This window comes from Penicillium paradoxum, assembly GCF_028828445.1.
Source record: "Penicillium paradoxum strain IBT 22861 chromosome Unknown utg000005l_segment0_segment0, whole genome shotgun sequence".
NCBI classification, from domain to species: Eukaryota; Fungi; Ascomycota; class Eurotiomycetes; order Eurotiales; family Aspergillaceae; genus Penicillium; species Penicillium paradoxum.
In genome coordinates, this window is record NW_026643183.1 from 3716054 (window position 1) to 3732995 (window position 16942).

At 49.0% G+C, this 16942-nt stretch overlaps 5 protein-coding genes across 5 annotated transcripts; all 5 read right to left on the reverse strand.

The window, feature by feature from the left end:
• Positions 1-2454: 2454 nt before the first annotated feature.
• On the reverse strand, positions 2455-3976 carry pex13 (peroxin PEX13; the record flags this gene model as incomplete). Its single annotated transcript, XM_057177377.1, has 4 exons — positions 2455-2640; positions 2681-3237; positions 3294-3827; positions 3931-3976. The coding sequence occupies 4 exons, from the start codon at positions 3974-3976 to the stop codon at positions 2455-2457; spliced, it is 1323 nt and encodes a 440-aa protein (XP_057031679.1).
• Positions 3977-4712: 736 nt separating this feature from the next.
• N7457_006334 (ER oxidoreductin) lies at positions 4713-6686 on the reverse strand (the record flags this gene model as incomplete). Its single annotated transcript, XM_057177378.1, has 3 exons — positions 4713-4857; positions 4929-6520; positions 6585-6686. The coding sequence occupies 3 exons, from the start codon at positions 6684-6686 to the stop codon at positions 4713-4715; spliced, it is 1839 nt and encodes a 612-aa protein (XP_057031680.1).
• A 1057-nt stretch (positions 6687-7743) lies between these two features.
• On the reverse strand, positions 7744-11364 carry N7457_006335 (DUF3433 domain-containing protein; the record flags this gene model as incomplete). Its single annotated transcript, XM_057177379.1, has 3 exons — positions 7744-9284; positions 9340-11025; positions 11076-11364. 3 exons carry the CDS (start codon positions 11362-11364, stop codon positions 7744-7746), a joined length of 3516 nt encoding a protein of 1171 aa, XP_057031681.1.
• A 1470-nt stretch (positions 11365-12834) lies between these two features.
• N7457_006336 (uncharacterized protein) lies at positions 12835-13881 on the reverse strand (the record flags this gene model as incomplete). Its single annotated transcript, XM_057177380.1, has 1 exon — positions 12835-13881. One exon carries the CDS (start codon positions 13879-13881, stop codon positions 12835-12837), a length of 1047 nt encoding a protein of 348 aa, XP_057031682.1.
• A 1530-nt stretch (positions 13882-15411) lies between these two features.
• Positions 15412-15804, reverse strand: N7457_006337 (uncharacterized protein; the record flags this gene model as incomplete). The annotated part of the gene is made up of 1 exon (XM_057177381.1): positions 15412-15804. One exon carries the CDS (start codon positions 15802-15804, stop codon positions 15412-15414), a length of 393 nt encoding a protein of 130 aa, XP_057031683.1.
• Between the last annotated feature and the right edge of the window lie 1138 nt (positions 15805-16942).

Below are 16942 nucleotides of genomic sequence, written 5' to 3' on the forward strand. Positions count from 1 at the left end.
GAGGCGTGATACTATCCAGATAGGGGACAGAGGTGGCGTAGAGTATGTAATGATATATTCATTGCCATGCACGTCCACACTGAAATACATATAGAGGTATCAGAGACAAAGATTGGGTACTCGGTACTTCTCTTGACTAGATTGTATCTACTTAGGTACTTATGACAGTCAATCCTTCTGTTAGTACCGAGTATATTAGCAAGTTACTTAGACTTGAATCAATGTTTGCTAGTGGGCTATATGGAATGCAGTCCTTATCTGAATAGACATCTATCAGTAAATCAACGCAACTATATCTAATGCTATTCTATCCAATACGCACATAGCCATCAACGAAGAATCCAACACCGAATTAGCCAATTGGTTGAATATCATACGTTCATAGCTCCAGTATCGAAGGGAGCATATATATCAAAATCGTCGATATCATAGTACTTCAAGGAAATGGATCTATAAGACGCAATGACTATTCAGGGAAGAATATAACTTTGCTTGTTACCGCAATAGCAATAGTATCAGCGGGTAGGTTTATGCTTGACCTTTGATTCTCATATAGCATAGTGAGCGTTCTAAGTGGGTTGAAGTAAGATCTATAGGGTTGGATGTAGGGTCAGTGAATGATTATCTATTTGTCCGGTAGTCCCAAAGTTGTCAGAATAATGGTCAAGGTATTGTCTGTGCTTATACGTCAAGAACGCTACTTGTTCTTTTCCTATTTCGTGCACAATATCGCGTGAGCCGGCTCGTTCTATCTCCTTGGCCACTTGGATCAAGTCAACCTCACTTACTATATGTCAACTAGATCTGCAGTGTTTAGTAAAGAGATCAGAGCGCTGGCGATGATCCTCTAGGGACTAGCCATACCAGGTCAACACTGGAGTCGAAGGAACTAATGAACAAGACCTAGGCATTCAGAAATCCGAGAAAGGAAATAGGAAAGTAAAGATGCATCCACGAGTGAAGCCCGGACACGCGCATAATCCAAATTCGACTCCAGTTGACTTCCAACTCCATACCTGCGAACCTTGAAATTCTCGTTATTCATAAATATAGCCCATCCACCACCCACCAGTCTCACCTCGTGACTAAGAACCCATTACCCATCCCCTCCATCCACATGATCAGACCAAGAGTTACGTACAGGAATGACTCGAGCCCGCAGTCTAGAATCAAAGATGTCCGAGCCTTCGCCTCGAACATACACCATCCAGCAAGAGCAAATACCAAAAGAACCAGCGCAGACGAGGCTAATCATGTAGAACAAGGTTGACGAAGGCGCATCCACGAAAACCAACGCAACGCCACCAACGAATCTACATCCCAAAACCGGATTCCTCGAAACCAACCTCGAAAAACAACATCCCCGTCGGAGTATAGTGCCTTCCCGGCACACCATCCAAGCAAAAAAGCCCCGCTGCCAATACCAATTCCACCGTCCTGCGAACTGCAAACTGCGTACTTCGTACTTCGTCCTCCACCAAGTCCTAACTCCTACCTATCTCGGCAAACCCCCACCAAATCCACATTCCAGCCCAACAAGCCCCGTACCTCCAGAATACTGCATACGGAGTGCAGAAACAGAACCCCGTAAGCAAAAAGACCCCCGCCAAAACGCCAAAACGCCATTCGGATGCACAGCGCACACTCCGAGACAGGTGTGGACCAATCTGCACGCAGCCGGATTGAGGCTTGCAAGGGTAAGCGAGTTGAGGGCCGGATATATGCAGCACATGACATTTTGTCTTTTTTTGTGGAGTTTGCCGATGGATACATGTACGGAGGAGTCCGGACATGCAGAGTGTTTATGTACAAGGTGGATATAAATAGAAAGATAAAAGATGAGAGGCGAGTTGATGTTCGATGGAGTGGGGAGGCGGGAGCGGATGGGATCCACTGTGGGCCAGCACGAGGGTTCCGGGTTTGGAGGTGGGATTGGGAGTACTTTTTATGACTTGGTGATTGGTGATTTGGGGGGGGATAGGAGGGGAAAGAAGGTGGGTTTAGAGGTTCGGACGGATTGCACTAATAAGTACTAAATACATAAGCCAAATGGGATCGGAGGGACTCGCTAAAATGAACTCCAATCCAACGGGACCAATAGAAAGGAAAGCCGAGATGAAATGAGATGGAGGGAAACATGAGGGAGATGGAGAAGGACGGTGGGAGAATACACGGTCATGATAATGGTATGAACCCGGGGTAGAGGGGGAAAAACCAGGGCAACAGGCTATGCTGTCGCCTAAATAGAGGGTCAAAGGTCGCAAAAGAAAGAAGCCAGGGAGCTCCAACGGCACGCTTGTGGGGATATAGAAAAAGAAGCACAAAGTGCTTTTGGCCAGCCAACATCAACTATCACGGAAAATCACACACTCCAACCCGTCTAGGAACCGCAAGGAGAAAGGCAAAGAGAAGCCTAAAGAGAGCGGGGAAAGTCTATATCTCATGGCTCTTGGCTCATGAGTAGAAAGTGCTCTTCTGGAAGCTTTCGGGCGAGATATCGCCCATCTTGCTTGTGAGCTCGGGCTTGGTAAGAGATGACAGGCTCTGCGTGCGGCCTTCGGCCACAGGATCACCCTTCATTGTGACGGTGCGAGTGGCGGGCTCGCTGCCGGCTGTGATGGCCTGCTGAGCGGGCCGGCGCTGGATAGTCTCCAGATAAGGACCCGGGGAGATATCCCACACGGCCATCACGGGCACGGCAGCGCCACCACTCGGAGGCATTGCCCATAGGGTCAGACTTGCTAAGGACAGCGACAATGTCGCCCTTCTTCACGGCAAGATCAATGCCGTTGCTCTCCTGTGTCTCAGGGGTATAGTCGTACATCAGACGGCAGAAGTCCAGCTTAGTCGGGTCGAGCGATGCTGAGCCAGGCTCACCGTTGGGCCCGAGGAGCTGCTGGCGACGCTTGGCCTCTTCCTCCTGGGACCGGGCCATTGTCTTAATGAGCTTGCCCATGAGATATGGAAGACCAAAGAGCGCAATCAGGAACATGAAGAAGGGCTTCTTGGATGGCTTGGCGGGAGCTGGCGAGCCATCGGGAAGTGTGGCTCCTACCGAGCGCTTGCCCATGAACGCCGCAAATGCAGCCGGGGTCAACGAAGTCGCATCAGCTGGCGGTGGACGTCCTGTGAGTTTCGCCAGCAATGTGCGGAACCATCTAATCAGGGTGAAAATTCCCAGAGCCGAGCCGAGGGTATTGCGCAGATTACCGAATTGTTCTGCGACCGAGACCATTGCTATCAAAACGAGTCAGCGGGCACTCATGTATTCCAAAATAAAACCAGATACTTACCAAAGAATGAACTGTGCGTGGCCATGTATGTGCTCTCGAGCATCTGAGCAAAGCCTCCAAATGCACCGACGATACTCTCAATCATGTGAAAGGTGGCCTGGGTGCTCTGTCCAAACGAGTTGGTCAGGCTGTTAGGATCATTGGGATCTTGGCCGGGCATGCCACCGTACATCCCTCCCATGCCCCCCATACCGCCCATTCCTCCGTACATGCCACCTCCGTAGCCTCCATATCCGCCGCCATACATGGAGCCCATACCGCCCATGCCGCCGAAGCGCGAGTACGGTGATGAGTAGCTGCCCATGCCGCCCATACCACCATAGGTGGAGCCGTAAGCGTTTGTTCCAAGGCGCGAGGCACCGTAGGGTGAGTAATTTGAGGCAGTACTGTTGACCACGGAGTTGAGGGCACTGGGACGGGAGGGAAGATCGGGGGCAGTGGATGCCGTTGAGGCTGCGGGGTTGGCCACTGTGGTAGTCATCGCGGTAGAGGCAGCGGGACTACCGGCCATAGGAGCTGTTGATAATGCGTTTCCTGTAGGGAAGAAAGACGAAGAGAATTAGTCTAAGATGATAAACTGGGGGTCGCGCTGGTGAATGTGGCGCTAGAATATCGGTAATCGGAAGAAAACACCCACCTGCGCCTGCTCTCTCCCACGGTTTTGGTGGCGAAGGCGTCGCCATGGAGTTAGATATTAGCGAACTGGCATCGAGATATTTAGATAGTGTTTAGTCGTTCAGGGCGTTGAAGCGTAAAAGGGCGTTGACGAAGAGAGAAGAGGAGAAACAGAAAAGGTCGCATGTGGCCGGCAGTGGAGATACCGAGGTCGGGGTTTGCCGGGCAAAATACGGGGTACTTATATTGTGCACCGAACTATACGGACCTAGGTCGATCGGACCTGTCTTTTAAATTAAAGATCTAAAGATCAGATGAGTCCTATTGATCATGTTGTTCTTTTCCTGTCCAATCTGCTCTCCTGTTGGCCCTATCCGACCTGTTCGGCAAAATCTCCTCGGTGGCAAATGCATGTACCTCTGGGCCAACCGAGGTAAATTTCAGGTTAAGATGAGCAAAGTAGATCTGAAGTATAGTGGAGTGTTCATAAATACAACATATGTTAAGCATGCCCAAGCGTATGTAGGTCTATATCTAGCTCAGTGTACCTGAGGTCTGTGGCCCTGATGTGCCACTCGGACCGCATCTTCTCTTGTACAACAAGTCGGCATTATAGAAAATGCTTGGCGATATACGTCAAGAAACATTCGTATGATAGTCAAATCCAATTTGAACATGCGAGAAGAGGATATATTAACCAGAATACTTCGAATCAAAAACACCGAAAATAACCCAGACCAGATCTATCAACGCCATAACACAGAGCCATATATGTACAGAGGCTAATGCAAGATATAGGTAAACTCATAACTCGTCATGAGAGCGCTGAGCATTAGGCTGGGTATGTGGGCGCGGCGTGGGCACCTTCAACTTCCACATACGTGGAGGCACCGGCAGCCCGAGCCAGTAGTTGTACAATCGGACAGATTCCGAGGCGCCAATTTGGTACCTGAAAGAGTCAGTGTCAGCGATGAATCTGGAGAAAAATACAAAGACCAGGTATCCGGTGTTTGAACTTACAGTGTGCGCGGGATATCCATCCAGGCTCGCAAGATAAACCCGACCATACCCCAAACCATCTCCCATTCGGATTTGAAATCATCGATGAAGTTGTCGTCTGGGTTACGCAGTTTACGCTCCCAGGGGTAGCGTTCTGGCGCTTCACCTTGGCCGTAGACATACCCATCATCCTCTCCTTCACCTTCGTAGTAGAAGTTGTTGTTGCCGTCTCTGAACACCCGCTTGTTGTTGCCGAGGGCATTGGCGTGGTGGGAAGAAGGCACAGCGCCGTGGACCGGGAACATGTGAGTCGTCCCAGTGAGCAGGGCTCGCTGCATACTACGCGAAGCAGCTAAGCTGTGCGAAATACGGCCGAGGGTGTTGATGAGAGCGACCAGCTCAGTGCGACGCAAGGGTGGGTTCTCGCCGTTCTTGGTTTCGTCGTACTCGAACAACACCTTGAGGGCTGTTCCGTAGCCGTTCACCTGGAGCTTACCCCAAAGGCGACACTTATCACAGCCCACGCAGTCCATCAGTCGGCTGACATTGCGGAAGCGGTTGCGGAAATCCTCCTTCAAGCTGATGCCGTTGGCATCTTGGAACATGATCTTCTCATCGAAGATTTTGGGCAGTGTTGTTAGAGTCTCGGTCAACTTGTTGACGCGCTCTTTAGTCTCGCGGTCTTGCACCGGATCACTGGTGCAGAAAGTGTATCCGTCCAGATGCTTGCGGAGCTTGGCCACGGCGCGTGAAACCAATGCGTAGTTGAAGTACATATTCGAGATGCGTTCGGGGTGGTCAAGGAGGCGTTCCTTGAAGCACTGCACGTTGGGGTGCCACAGGCCGGTCGTCTGGTTGAGGTAGTCCCAGCAAAGATGTGTGGAAATGGATGCGTGCATGCCACTGAGGAGCCGGTGGAACACTCGCTTCTCCAAACACTCATTATCCAAAGGCAGACCTTCTACTCGCTTTGCCTCTTTCTGGAGCACATTGCGGAAGTCAGAGGCTGCCTGCAGACCGCCCATGGGGACGTTCTGCGATTGCTCCTCAAGCTCATGAGCCACAGTTTTCATGAAACAGTTCTCGCTGTAGATTGCGTTCCAGACTTGGTTCGCGCCGGATCCAGTGTATCCGGTGAATCGCTCTGGGTTATCCACTAAGCTCACATAGTCTCCCTTCCCAGCGGAACCCTCATCCTCGGGGATACAGTAGTCTCGTTCGTCACATTCGTCATCGTATTCCATAACACAACTCTCGCCAACGTCGTCACCCAGTTCTCCTTGTAGGGGTCGTTCCTTCGGGCGCTCAGCTTGAATTTTGCGTGGTGGGTGGTTCGCCTTGGGGCCCTCGAGCTTGCTCAATTCTTCCGCGCGCCACGTGAGTGGGATATCCTCCTCCGAATCAATGGTGTTAACGGCACAGGCAATGTTCCCGCACATACTGTTGGCATCGGACCAGAAAGGACATTCTTTGTTGAATAGGTTGAGGCGGTAGTAGGAGAAGAAGTCTGTTTCTTGCGTGAGGGAGTTAAGGGTCGTGAAAATCAGGTCGTTTATGCCGTTGATCTCGCCATACGAGACACACGCGTCTGATACCATGGCAGAGGGTTCAAGCTGGAGGCAAATCGCACTGTCAGTCATCTGGATTTCAGGTCCGGGGATCCTTGACAGGACTCACAGCACACTTGGTCGGATCCAGCGAAGGATCTTGTTCGCCGGCATGGCTGAGGCCCGCAAAAGCGAGCGCTGCTGCATAGAACAGCCTCGCTGTAGCTCGCATCTTGCCCTTCAGTTTTCTCTATTGGAGCGAGCAGGGTCACCTAGGTAGATGTTGTACATGCAAGGTGGCGCAAAGACCAAATTCAACTGGGAGGCGCTGTTCCGTAGCGATTGTAGGTTGTGGGGTTTGCGCAAGGATAGTTGAAGAGAATGAAATGTCAACAAGACATAGGCGATAAATAAAGACCAAAAATGTCAGGATCTGAGAAGTAAAGTGGACAAGCTGGCCTCGAAATGCTCGGAAGATCGGCCGATCGCCAAGAAATGACAATGGCCTGATTCAGGACGGCCTCTGATTGGCTGGAGGATCTATTAAACTGCAGCTCCCTCCAACCGTCGAAATAACGAGTGGGGAGATGGGCAGAAGAGGAGAGAAATGGGCTGATATGGTGCCACAGAATAGTGCCATATGGGGTACTGTATGAGGGTATCACAGTATATCTACGCTCCGGTCAAACTCCAGCCTACGGTTCTTGCCACAGAACAAAGCTTATTCGTTGAGGTCTTGCATGAAACAGATAGACCAATTTGGCTGGAAAATGAGCAAAATGATTGACAACGTACCATAGTCTCTGTATCTTATTATAGTTGAAACAGACTGTCTAACTACCTGTATGCTTCACGGGCTGTTATGCGGTTGAACAAAGAATGAACAAAGAGCATGGCCGGAGTAGTTCAACAAACACTTCAGAGTACAAATGCACATGGAAAGGGGTTGAACAGAAGCTTATAATAAGCGAAAGGCAAATAATCATAGAGTTTTAAGCAGTTAGCCTGTTGATGGATGAGATGATAGTGCTTGTCTGCAAAATATATTTCCGGGAGACCATCTCAACCCTGCTGAGACACATGTCTTAGCTACCAGCTAAGACCATATCCTTCCTCCTTCGGTTACTCCTGTCTTTGATCGCTTCGACCTCTCACTCTCTACTCAACCAGTTTAGGACCTACAGTTCTATTTTGGTCTTAGGTAGTAGAAATTGCGCTTTAGCAATCCAATTTGTGCGGTTGATGTCCCTTCTTGCGGGCAGCATTGTCAGTATAGTTCGGGGTCACCCCTATGCATAGTCACTCTCCTCACCACCACACGCATCACCAATCCCAATGCCGAACCTTCTTTTCTCATCCACATTCCACCATCCAAAAGATATCATTAATCCCTCCCACACCCCTTTCTCCCGGAGTTGGGCATCGCTACACCACTCCGACCCCGGTGGAGTGACCCCGGTACTCAAAATCTCCGACCCAGCAAGCAAACTCACCTGGGCAGCGATACTGCACGGGTTTTTAGGTAAGGTTTCCTTCGTGTCGATAGCAAAAAACGTGACAATTGCACACAAAAGCATAATGCCCAGGAGCGCTTCGAGGATCCGTGTAGAGACTTCGCTTTGCACAAGGCGGATGCGGTTCGGGTCGCGCAGTGTTCCGGCCACTGGTGGTTGCGGTGATTTCTGCCGGTACTGGAAATTGGCACGTTGTGCCTCCATGATACCATAGACTCGTTGCACGCTGTCTTGGAGGCGGGGGATGTTGTGCAGGTCGAGGAGCTCGGGGGGCAGGATACCGTCTACTCCGTGCACGACGGCGCTGAAGATCCCGTCGTAGTTTGTTGGGTATGGGTAGTCGCGGATGTGGATTTCCGGCATGAAATTCTTCCACAAGGAGCCGTCAAACTCGATGGACAATTTTGCCTCTTTGTGGACCCGTGAAGACTTTTCATCGATCCTGGGGGGATTTCTGCGGTCAGTTGCAAGGTTGGGAAGCTCGAAGGTAGCTTCTACATCCACGGTCTCGAAGTAGGGGTTACACAGCAGTATAGTCGCGGTGGTATTCATCTCCTCGTCAGCAAACCCCGTGGTGGCAATGTATGTACCGCAGTTGTCGATGTCGACCGACCATTGAAGATCAAGCATGTAATCCATGCGGCCAAAATAGGAGTACGGGAAGTCGAAGGAGAACAACTCCTGTCGGTTCAGGCTGTTTTTGGAATATAGACAATGCTCTGGGAGTGAGATATCGAGTTTCACTCCCTCTTCGTAAGAAGATTCACTGAACCTGTGTTGATACCCCTCGAGAGCCGTGCAATTTGTCTGTGTTCGGGCCGCAGGTATCTTCAAAGTGACCGTGTAAGAGATGCTTTTGTTCTGCTGCTCACCACTCCCACTACCATTTGGGAGCTTTATAGCGCTCAGCGCCAAATCTTCGTAGGTCCACTGCGGGGATGACATGTTGGAATGCAGGATAAGAGAGGGCCTCGAAAGAGGGTCACCCAACCCACCCAGAACACTGAAGTTGAAAGAGTCCACCTGATAAGCAGTGATGGGTGTCAGGTGTGTGGTCGCCTGCGCGGTATACAGACCACTGACAGCGATTGGGAGCAAGACACCGGCAACCACGGCAATGCTAGTGGCTGCGGTGGCAGCTTGGCCCTGCCTTACGGACTCGTACAGGCTGGACAAGCTTAACTTTCCGAGCTGCTGGTTCAGAATGCCCACGGATGCTGGCACCGCTTGTCGCCGCAGTAAGCTGTACGGTTGGAAGACCCGTGCTCCGAAGTCCATCATGCCGTACATCACATTCACGCCAAACATAGTGAAGGCTGGCACGTATGTCCATGCATAGTGTATAAGGACTGACACTGATGTCTGCGATACCCTGGGAAGCTTTGGAATGCTGAAGAAGAACCTCAAGGGCGACAATCATCCCAGCTGGAAGAAGGAACCAGATCACCTGAGCCGGAATAGTCACGGAAAACGGTCTCCACCATTCTTGCACTCCAGTTTCCGTCTTGTCATGATCGCCCGCCTTGAGTAGTGGCTCCTCATCGCTGCCACAAATGCTGAACTGCGCATCCCCAGATGGGCCAGGGACAACTTCTGTACGATATAGTCTCGAAGCGGTGGCGCGATCAATGCTGTCATTGTCCCACGACCCGGTATCCTCAAATGAAGCTTGCAGTCCCTTGCTTGTCGCGACTACTGTTGCCAATCCACCGATGGAGCTTGGATCTCTTGAACAAACCGCTCGGGGCGCAGTGAAGAACAGCCCAACACTAGCAGCGAGCAGGAGCCCCAGAATTCCCACCATGAGCCCAAACGACAAGGACTGCATAACCAGCCGATTTTCAGAGCTTATACTCGTTCCGGTCAACGGGTCATGAGATGGCTTCAAGAGATAATTTCTGGCCACCTGGGCAGAAATGGAATTGAAAGCATCCTCAGCGCTCGTCTTGACCACCTCACCACCCAGCATGGCTGAAGAAAATGGCTCAGAGCTGGAGACATTCATCAAGTTAAAAAACATGCTGTTCTGCGAAACAAATCCAGTTTTTGGAACTTCTTCTTGTGGCATCTCGTGTGTTGCCTTCCGGACACTCGTGAGAATGTCCGAATTGGATATACCCGCGAGCTTCCTTTTAGTGCGCTCGGGGGACTGTGGAACATCCAAATGTACCACCGGATCCAATTGATTTTGAATTGTCAAGTTACTGCGGTAGATGCCGTAGTCCACAGCACAGTGGACAATTGTAAGCACTCTACTTCTGGAATTCCGGTGTCGAAAAACCTTGCTGGTCTGCAGAAATAGCTCTTGCGTATTCTTCACTGAAAGATCTCCGTCCGAGGTGAAGTTGATGAGTGTCTCGCTGTCACAGTCAGGTAATAAAGTCCTCCATGAATCCTCTCTAAGGACCGCTGATATTTGGCAGCCACGACGATCAATGTGTAGATCGACTCCATCATGCGCTGCACTGATTGTGACCCGGGTGGAAGAGTCTACTTGGAATGTGTGGTTAGACTGGGTCTCAAGAGGCATCGTGACGTTATCAAGCAAAACATTGCAGGAAAGACCGCCGTGAAATACATCCACCTCGCCAGTCAGTGACACGTTCGACGAGACTTCAGAATGCGAGGAGTTGAAAGTCTGATACGCATAATGCGCTGTTGTGCCCAAGGGATACTCCGCGCCGTAGGCCTTGATCGCATAATCCATGGTCGTCGGTCGAGAGTCAATACTCGCATTCTGAAATCCCTGTCCGTCAAAACTATCCAGTGTGATCAAAGAAGCCGCCTTGTCTTGGAGCACCATGGGCTGTAGAGCGAAAAGGCCCGTTGATACAACAATAAGGAGCTTCAGGAGCAATGATCCCGCCACTGCTATTGAGACTGGAAAATTCCTCTGCCGTAGCGAGGACCACAACACCGTTACATTCCAGGGCGACAGATAATCCAGACAAATAGTATTCTGTGCGGTGGCCGGCCCATCTAGCATCACTTTCCACGGTGCCAGCTGCTTCGTTCGGAACTCAACCAGACTCCAAAACGCCGCCAAGATTGTAAGAACTGTCCATGTCAATTATTTCACTTATAACTTCCAGCGTGCAATATCCTACTGGCAGTTGGTCCATATGTCCACAAATAATGTAAACTTTCCCGAGTGGCTGTGAGACCTTGATGCTGGCTAGACCATACATATAAGACCACCAAGACGACAATAAATGTGGCAAATGTAGCCCCAAAAGCCACAAAGCATGATTTGGTCAAGATCCGGGACGTCCACATTTGCCTATCCTCGACATTTTCTTCTTGTGCGATGGCATCCGGACCGTCTGACTCGCCAGTTGCCGAGTCAACCGACTCGTATCTGGCACTATGCTCACTTCCTGGCTGAAGAGATCGCATCTTGGTACCTCCACACCCCAGTCTGGCTGGGGTTTACCGCGCACTTAATATTTGCCATGAATGTTCACTCGCGGTGCCCAGTGCACAAGGCTACGCTCATTGTTCAGGGGCTCAAGTGGGGGCCGTGTATTAAGGTAATTTATTCAAGTGTGCGTATCCAGCCTGTCAGGAATCAATAGGCTCCTGTGTGATTGGCCATGATACAGCAGACCCTCCAAGGGTCCTGGATCGACTGGTGAAAGATGTCTGTGTGTGGCTGTGGAGAGTGGGAACTGGCTAAGCCTCTCGGTACAGAGTAGTGGATTACAGCATAATATTAGGCCACTCAATACGTCAGAATGGCTGTTTTGAGAACAATAGAAATAGTAAAACGTTACGGACGCGGATCTGAACGATCAAGGGTGTTTGTTTGTGGTTGTTATAGATGGGCATATCCAAGATTCACGGGTTGGAAACCGTGAGTTTCGTAGGAAGCACCAGCTATGAATAGCGTAAGTGTTGATATACTCCGTACCCAGCCTCTGAACTACACGAAAAAGGCAGAATTGGCAAGAGAAGGTGCTGTCGTATGTGCCTGGGATGTGTCCCTGGTGTGTATTTTGTACGCATAGATTTTGAGGTGATTGGAGGGAAACGTGTTCAGTCAATGTAAATCACGACGATCCTTATCCAACTAGTAATTTAGTGTGTTTTGCACAATTAAGTAGAATAAACCACTGACTAAGAGTGGTCGAATATTGTTCATGCCTCGCTGAGAGGAGTGTAAAATGCAACATATCCATATTGAATTCTTATAGAAGGTCTTTGAGTGGGCTTCAAAACACCTACTGAATCGCACATTATCAAAGTACTGAATTTATTACAGCGTATAATCGATAATTAGCTTAGCGTCGGCAGGTCCACATTGATAGAAAACTTTTCAAGGTCGGCCTAAAATAAGGACAATACAGTTTGATGTGGACTTCAATATGGATACAAAGATCATTGACCTCAGTTACACACTCGGCTTACCTTCTATAATTCCATCCCACTCTATACACCATATACTATATGCCGAGAAAATACCGCTATACATAGCAGAAGAGGCCTACATGTATCTTGCTCTCAGGGTGGGTTTGCTGCTTAATATCGCATCTCTCTAGGTTCTAGGGATAGACCGTGGTGAAAATTGCAGGCTATCACAAACCATTCAACCTCCTACATGTGAAGATTTAGATCAGAAAGCGAGTCAAAATTTGATTTATTAGAAAAGTAAGTTCAGTAAAATCTAGCAAGTAGGTAGCAAAGAAGCAAGTATGAATTAAAAATTATAAAGAGCATGGCGCGCAGAAGCCTATAAATCTCAAGTCAGTATAAGAAATAACCAAAGCCCACAAGGACTATCGCGAACCAAATTAGTCGTTAACGCCAAGCCATAAGTAATAGAAAACCAATACGAAAGCGAGAAAAAACTGAGATATCGGATAGGCATCATTCGACTAGTTCTTCTTTCACTGTTGATCCCGAGCGGCGGCAGTCAGATTTAGGGGATGAGGGTGGTTTCATCAGTTGCCAGGGTCGAGCTCCATGTAAAGTCTCTCCAATGTTTGAATTCAAGATTGAAATGCAGGTTGATGGTGCCGGTGGTTCGAAACAGTGTTGTATGTTCAGTCCAACTGGAGGTGGCGCCGAAGTGCTCGGTGCACTGGGGAGGATATGTCCACTGGGGAGAGTGAGTGGGGTAAAGAGTGATTGAGTACCGGGTAAGGTGGGAGTTGGCAATGGAAATTTATGGCTACTATCCAAAATAGGTGGAAGTAGGACGTCATCTTCTAAAGTCGGCGGCAATGGTCTTCTCTTGACCTTTTTGCCGCGATGATCTCTTCCAGGGTATGGAGAAGCCGGGCGATGGCGTTTCCCTCTTGCTTGTCCCCAAAGAGTGTTGGTTACAGTGGGAAGAACAAAGTGGACACGTGCATCGGAGCCGAGTGGTCCCGTAGGACTTCTTGTCTCGGTGGCCTTTCTTGGAAAGTCGGGTGTATCTGTATCTGGTGAATTGGAAGGTGACGATGGCAGTGCTGGTAAGGACTGTGGAGGAACCCTAATGTGAGGGCTTTGAGGAAAGGCTCTCATCTCAGTCAAGAGCCAAGTCATGGACACATCCTCAAGTAGATCGGCAACGCGAGTGGGACTTCTGTAGTTGAGGAGATCCTCTGTGGCATAGCCCAAATGAGACTGGGTGAACCAACAGGCATATCCAAATTCTGTGCCAAAGTAATTTTGATGCTGTTGAGCGCGATTAGTGAAGAAACCGGGAGGTGCGTGGCAGACGATCTGGCTAGGCGGATGGCTCACTCCCATCAACTCCCCAGCTTGGCGATAGCTGGCGAGGCGTACAGAAAGATGGCCGATCCGTCCGATGATGAGATCACGATCCGCTGGGTAGTTGTTTCTGAGATCATGAATAATCCCTTCGAGGAGAGCCCAGAAGTTAGCACGCTCTGTCTCGAACTCCTCGGATGGGCTACGTCTCGACATGGTTATTCTGTGGATGGAAAGGTCTAGGGATATTGATAGATGATGATGTGCTGAGTGCAGTCGTGGGTCCAATTTGATGGGTGTAGTTGATCAATAATAAATGACAATTAACAAACCTCGATTGTCTATCTGATGAACGGCAATGAGAAAATTCTTAAGAGAATAAATTGAGCTGTTTTTAGTCTCGAGATTGATATATGTCTCTGGGGTCCAATCTAATGGTCGAAGTAAACAAGGGACTATATTTACTCACAAAGGGCACAATAAAGAAACTTGTCAATGGACAAAGAAGGTTATTGTTTTCATGGACTTTCTTTATTACTCGAACTAAGCAATAGAATCCGGCTGTTGGATAATACCAATAATGCAACAAAGAGTGTTACAAAGACTTTGACCATCAATGCAACTGATGATGTAGGGTTAATTTTGGACCCATAAAGTGAGTGAGCCGGTGATTTATCTATAAGGCCAGTGTGCTAAGGTAGTAAGGCTGGAATATTCAGCGAAAATGACAGTGTTACGGTGCCAAATTTCAGTACCGAGAGTCGAGATGCACTGCATCAGCCCCGTGAAGGCCAGGCCGAGCCTCGTCATAGTAAAACGAGCTACTTGAAACTGCATGGCTCATTATTATCCTGCTTAAAGTACTAACTTTGCGAGATAAATAGTGAACATCCCGACGCCTGACCCAGAAAAGCATGAATTTTGAAGCTTATGCATACATAGCTACTTTTATAGCGAAAGACCTTGCTTGACGGGCAGATGATACTAATTGAAACAGTCTGATCCATTAGCCTCGACTACCAGCGACGTGAGATCGTACAAAGAAGCCAAACTAGCGCCTACTCCACCTTATATATCAGATTGGCTGATCATAGCATGACTCCCACTAACCCGAGATAACAGACGCCCAAGTACTTCCTTAACCTCGATATTTATGTGGATCCTTGGAGTGATTCCATTTCCCCTCGCTTTCGGGTTAACAAAGGGTTGGAGTTTATAATACCATGCCATCGTCTAGACTGAGACAGGATCAAAATACTGGACTTACCCATGCTTATTCTAGAATTGTTCGGGCCGATTAAAGAAGGGATCTTTACATACTCGAGGAAACGCAGTCTATGGAGTTTAGTGCTAACAGTCCGGGAATATTATGCCAGTTGTATAAGACAGATTAGGCCCTAAAGTTGTCATGCATTGCATGGAGAGAGACATACTGGCTTTACAACTGCGGAGGATTTGAATTTCTTCGAGTTCTATGGCTAGCTCAGTTGACAAAAGAAGCCTTTACTATATGACATGAATATTTCAAGCTAACGCATAGAGGAAAGTTTGCTTGAGTTGCTAGCCATAAGCCTCGCTGGGAGCGAGTTACAATAATAAAAGAAAATAATGACGAGGGAACAAAGGGAACAAAGCGCGATGAAACAAAGTCCTTGATTGATCCTATTACGGCACATTTTCTTCTTTATGCTGCTTCCGCCTTCCCTCGCCAGGGACTTTCACTGTCAGAAAGCCCGATGATGTTTGTTACGAGGTGTTAACATGGCCAGCAACGCCCCAATGCTCTGCAGTGATGAATTGCTCGTACAAATTGTCAAAATTCCACACCGAGCCCCAGAAATCAGCCCATTCGACTATGTTGATCCAAGATTCACAAGCAGGACTATCTCGAACTGCATGCAAAAGCACATAGAAGGCATGGCGGCAGCGCACCGGCTCATCAATAGGATAGACATGCTGCGTCTCCATCAAATGCTGCCGCCATTCGCCGACGGAGTCTCCTGGCTTAATCCCGGGGTTATACTTGCAGCATTGCCACTTAGAAACCTTATTGACAACGCCCATGGTGGGCGTAGCGGAAGGCGATATTTCATATTTGCTCCGCAGGGAATCATAAACTTGCATGGAGGTTTTGGTCATTGTAATATGATCAGAGATATTGGAATCGATGGTGACAATCATGCTCATCAAGACTGTCGTTTCCTTTTCATCCCACTCCTACCACTCCGCTTGCAATTTCACCCGAGTGAGAATCGCAGTCGCAGATGGTCTATCAGTCAAGCCAGTTGTTGGGGACACGGAGAGAGCAGTCGCGGGATAGCCCATTTTATCAGTGAGATCGGAGAGGCCGAGTGGACGCGGCTCGATGCCGGTCATGATACCCCAGAGGGAAGGTTCATTTGCCCGCAAAGCTACCTGCACGGGTCGCTTCTACAGGTCTCAGGTCGAGTAGCATAGAGAATGGGGCCAATGTCCCGAAGTGTCGGTTCCGAGAAGGGACTGAGGGGATCAGCCATCGCGAGGGATGGAGAGGGCTTTGGTGAGAAGCACGAACTGGGAGTGAAACCAAGAGATCGAGTGAAGTAGGACAATGAGGATGGAAAGATAAAGATGAAAGGGTGATGATATGTCAATCGCAGTTACCATCTGGGAAATGAAGACTGCCTTAGAGGTAGGTTGGTGGAGAATGTCGAAGTGTGTAGATAGCTAAGCGTTGATGAAAGGGAAGAGCGACCTCTGCATAAATTATAATAGCAATATCCCTGAAGCATTCAGCTTCAGACCATAGGAGCTAGTCCAGAAAATCAATACAGCAAGAGTAGATTCCTCATTGCAGATCGAGGAGACAAGATGTTGACCTTCCCCGTTTCTGATTGTGAATGCGCCTTTCTCAGTCCAAACCGGTGGGCCCTTTGCCTCTATGTTACTCACTAGTGGGTTATAAAATCATTAGGCATTCGGGGCATCTGAATTCTTGTTCCTAATGCATACTCCTCGTAGTCGAGTGACGCAAAGGAAAGCAAATGAGTCAGTTCCAGCTCAATAGACGATGACTATATGGCGTGCGTCTTCACATGTTAGAAATGAATTCGAACTCAGCCTGCAGTCCGTAGGTGGTCAGTCTGTGTTATAGTCGCACTGAATCCCGAATCCAAAGAAAAATGGTATGAAAATCTCCTATTGGCGGGTGATGATTCGTATTTTTCGCGAGGTGGATCTGAGTGGTCGGCGATGAAGATCGGTCCCCGCGTTGTCCATGAGCCTGCTCTGCAGGTCC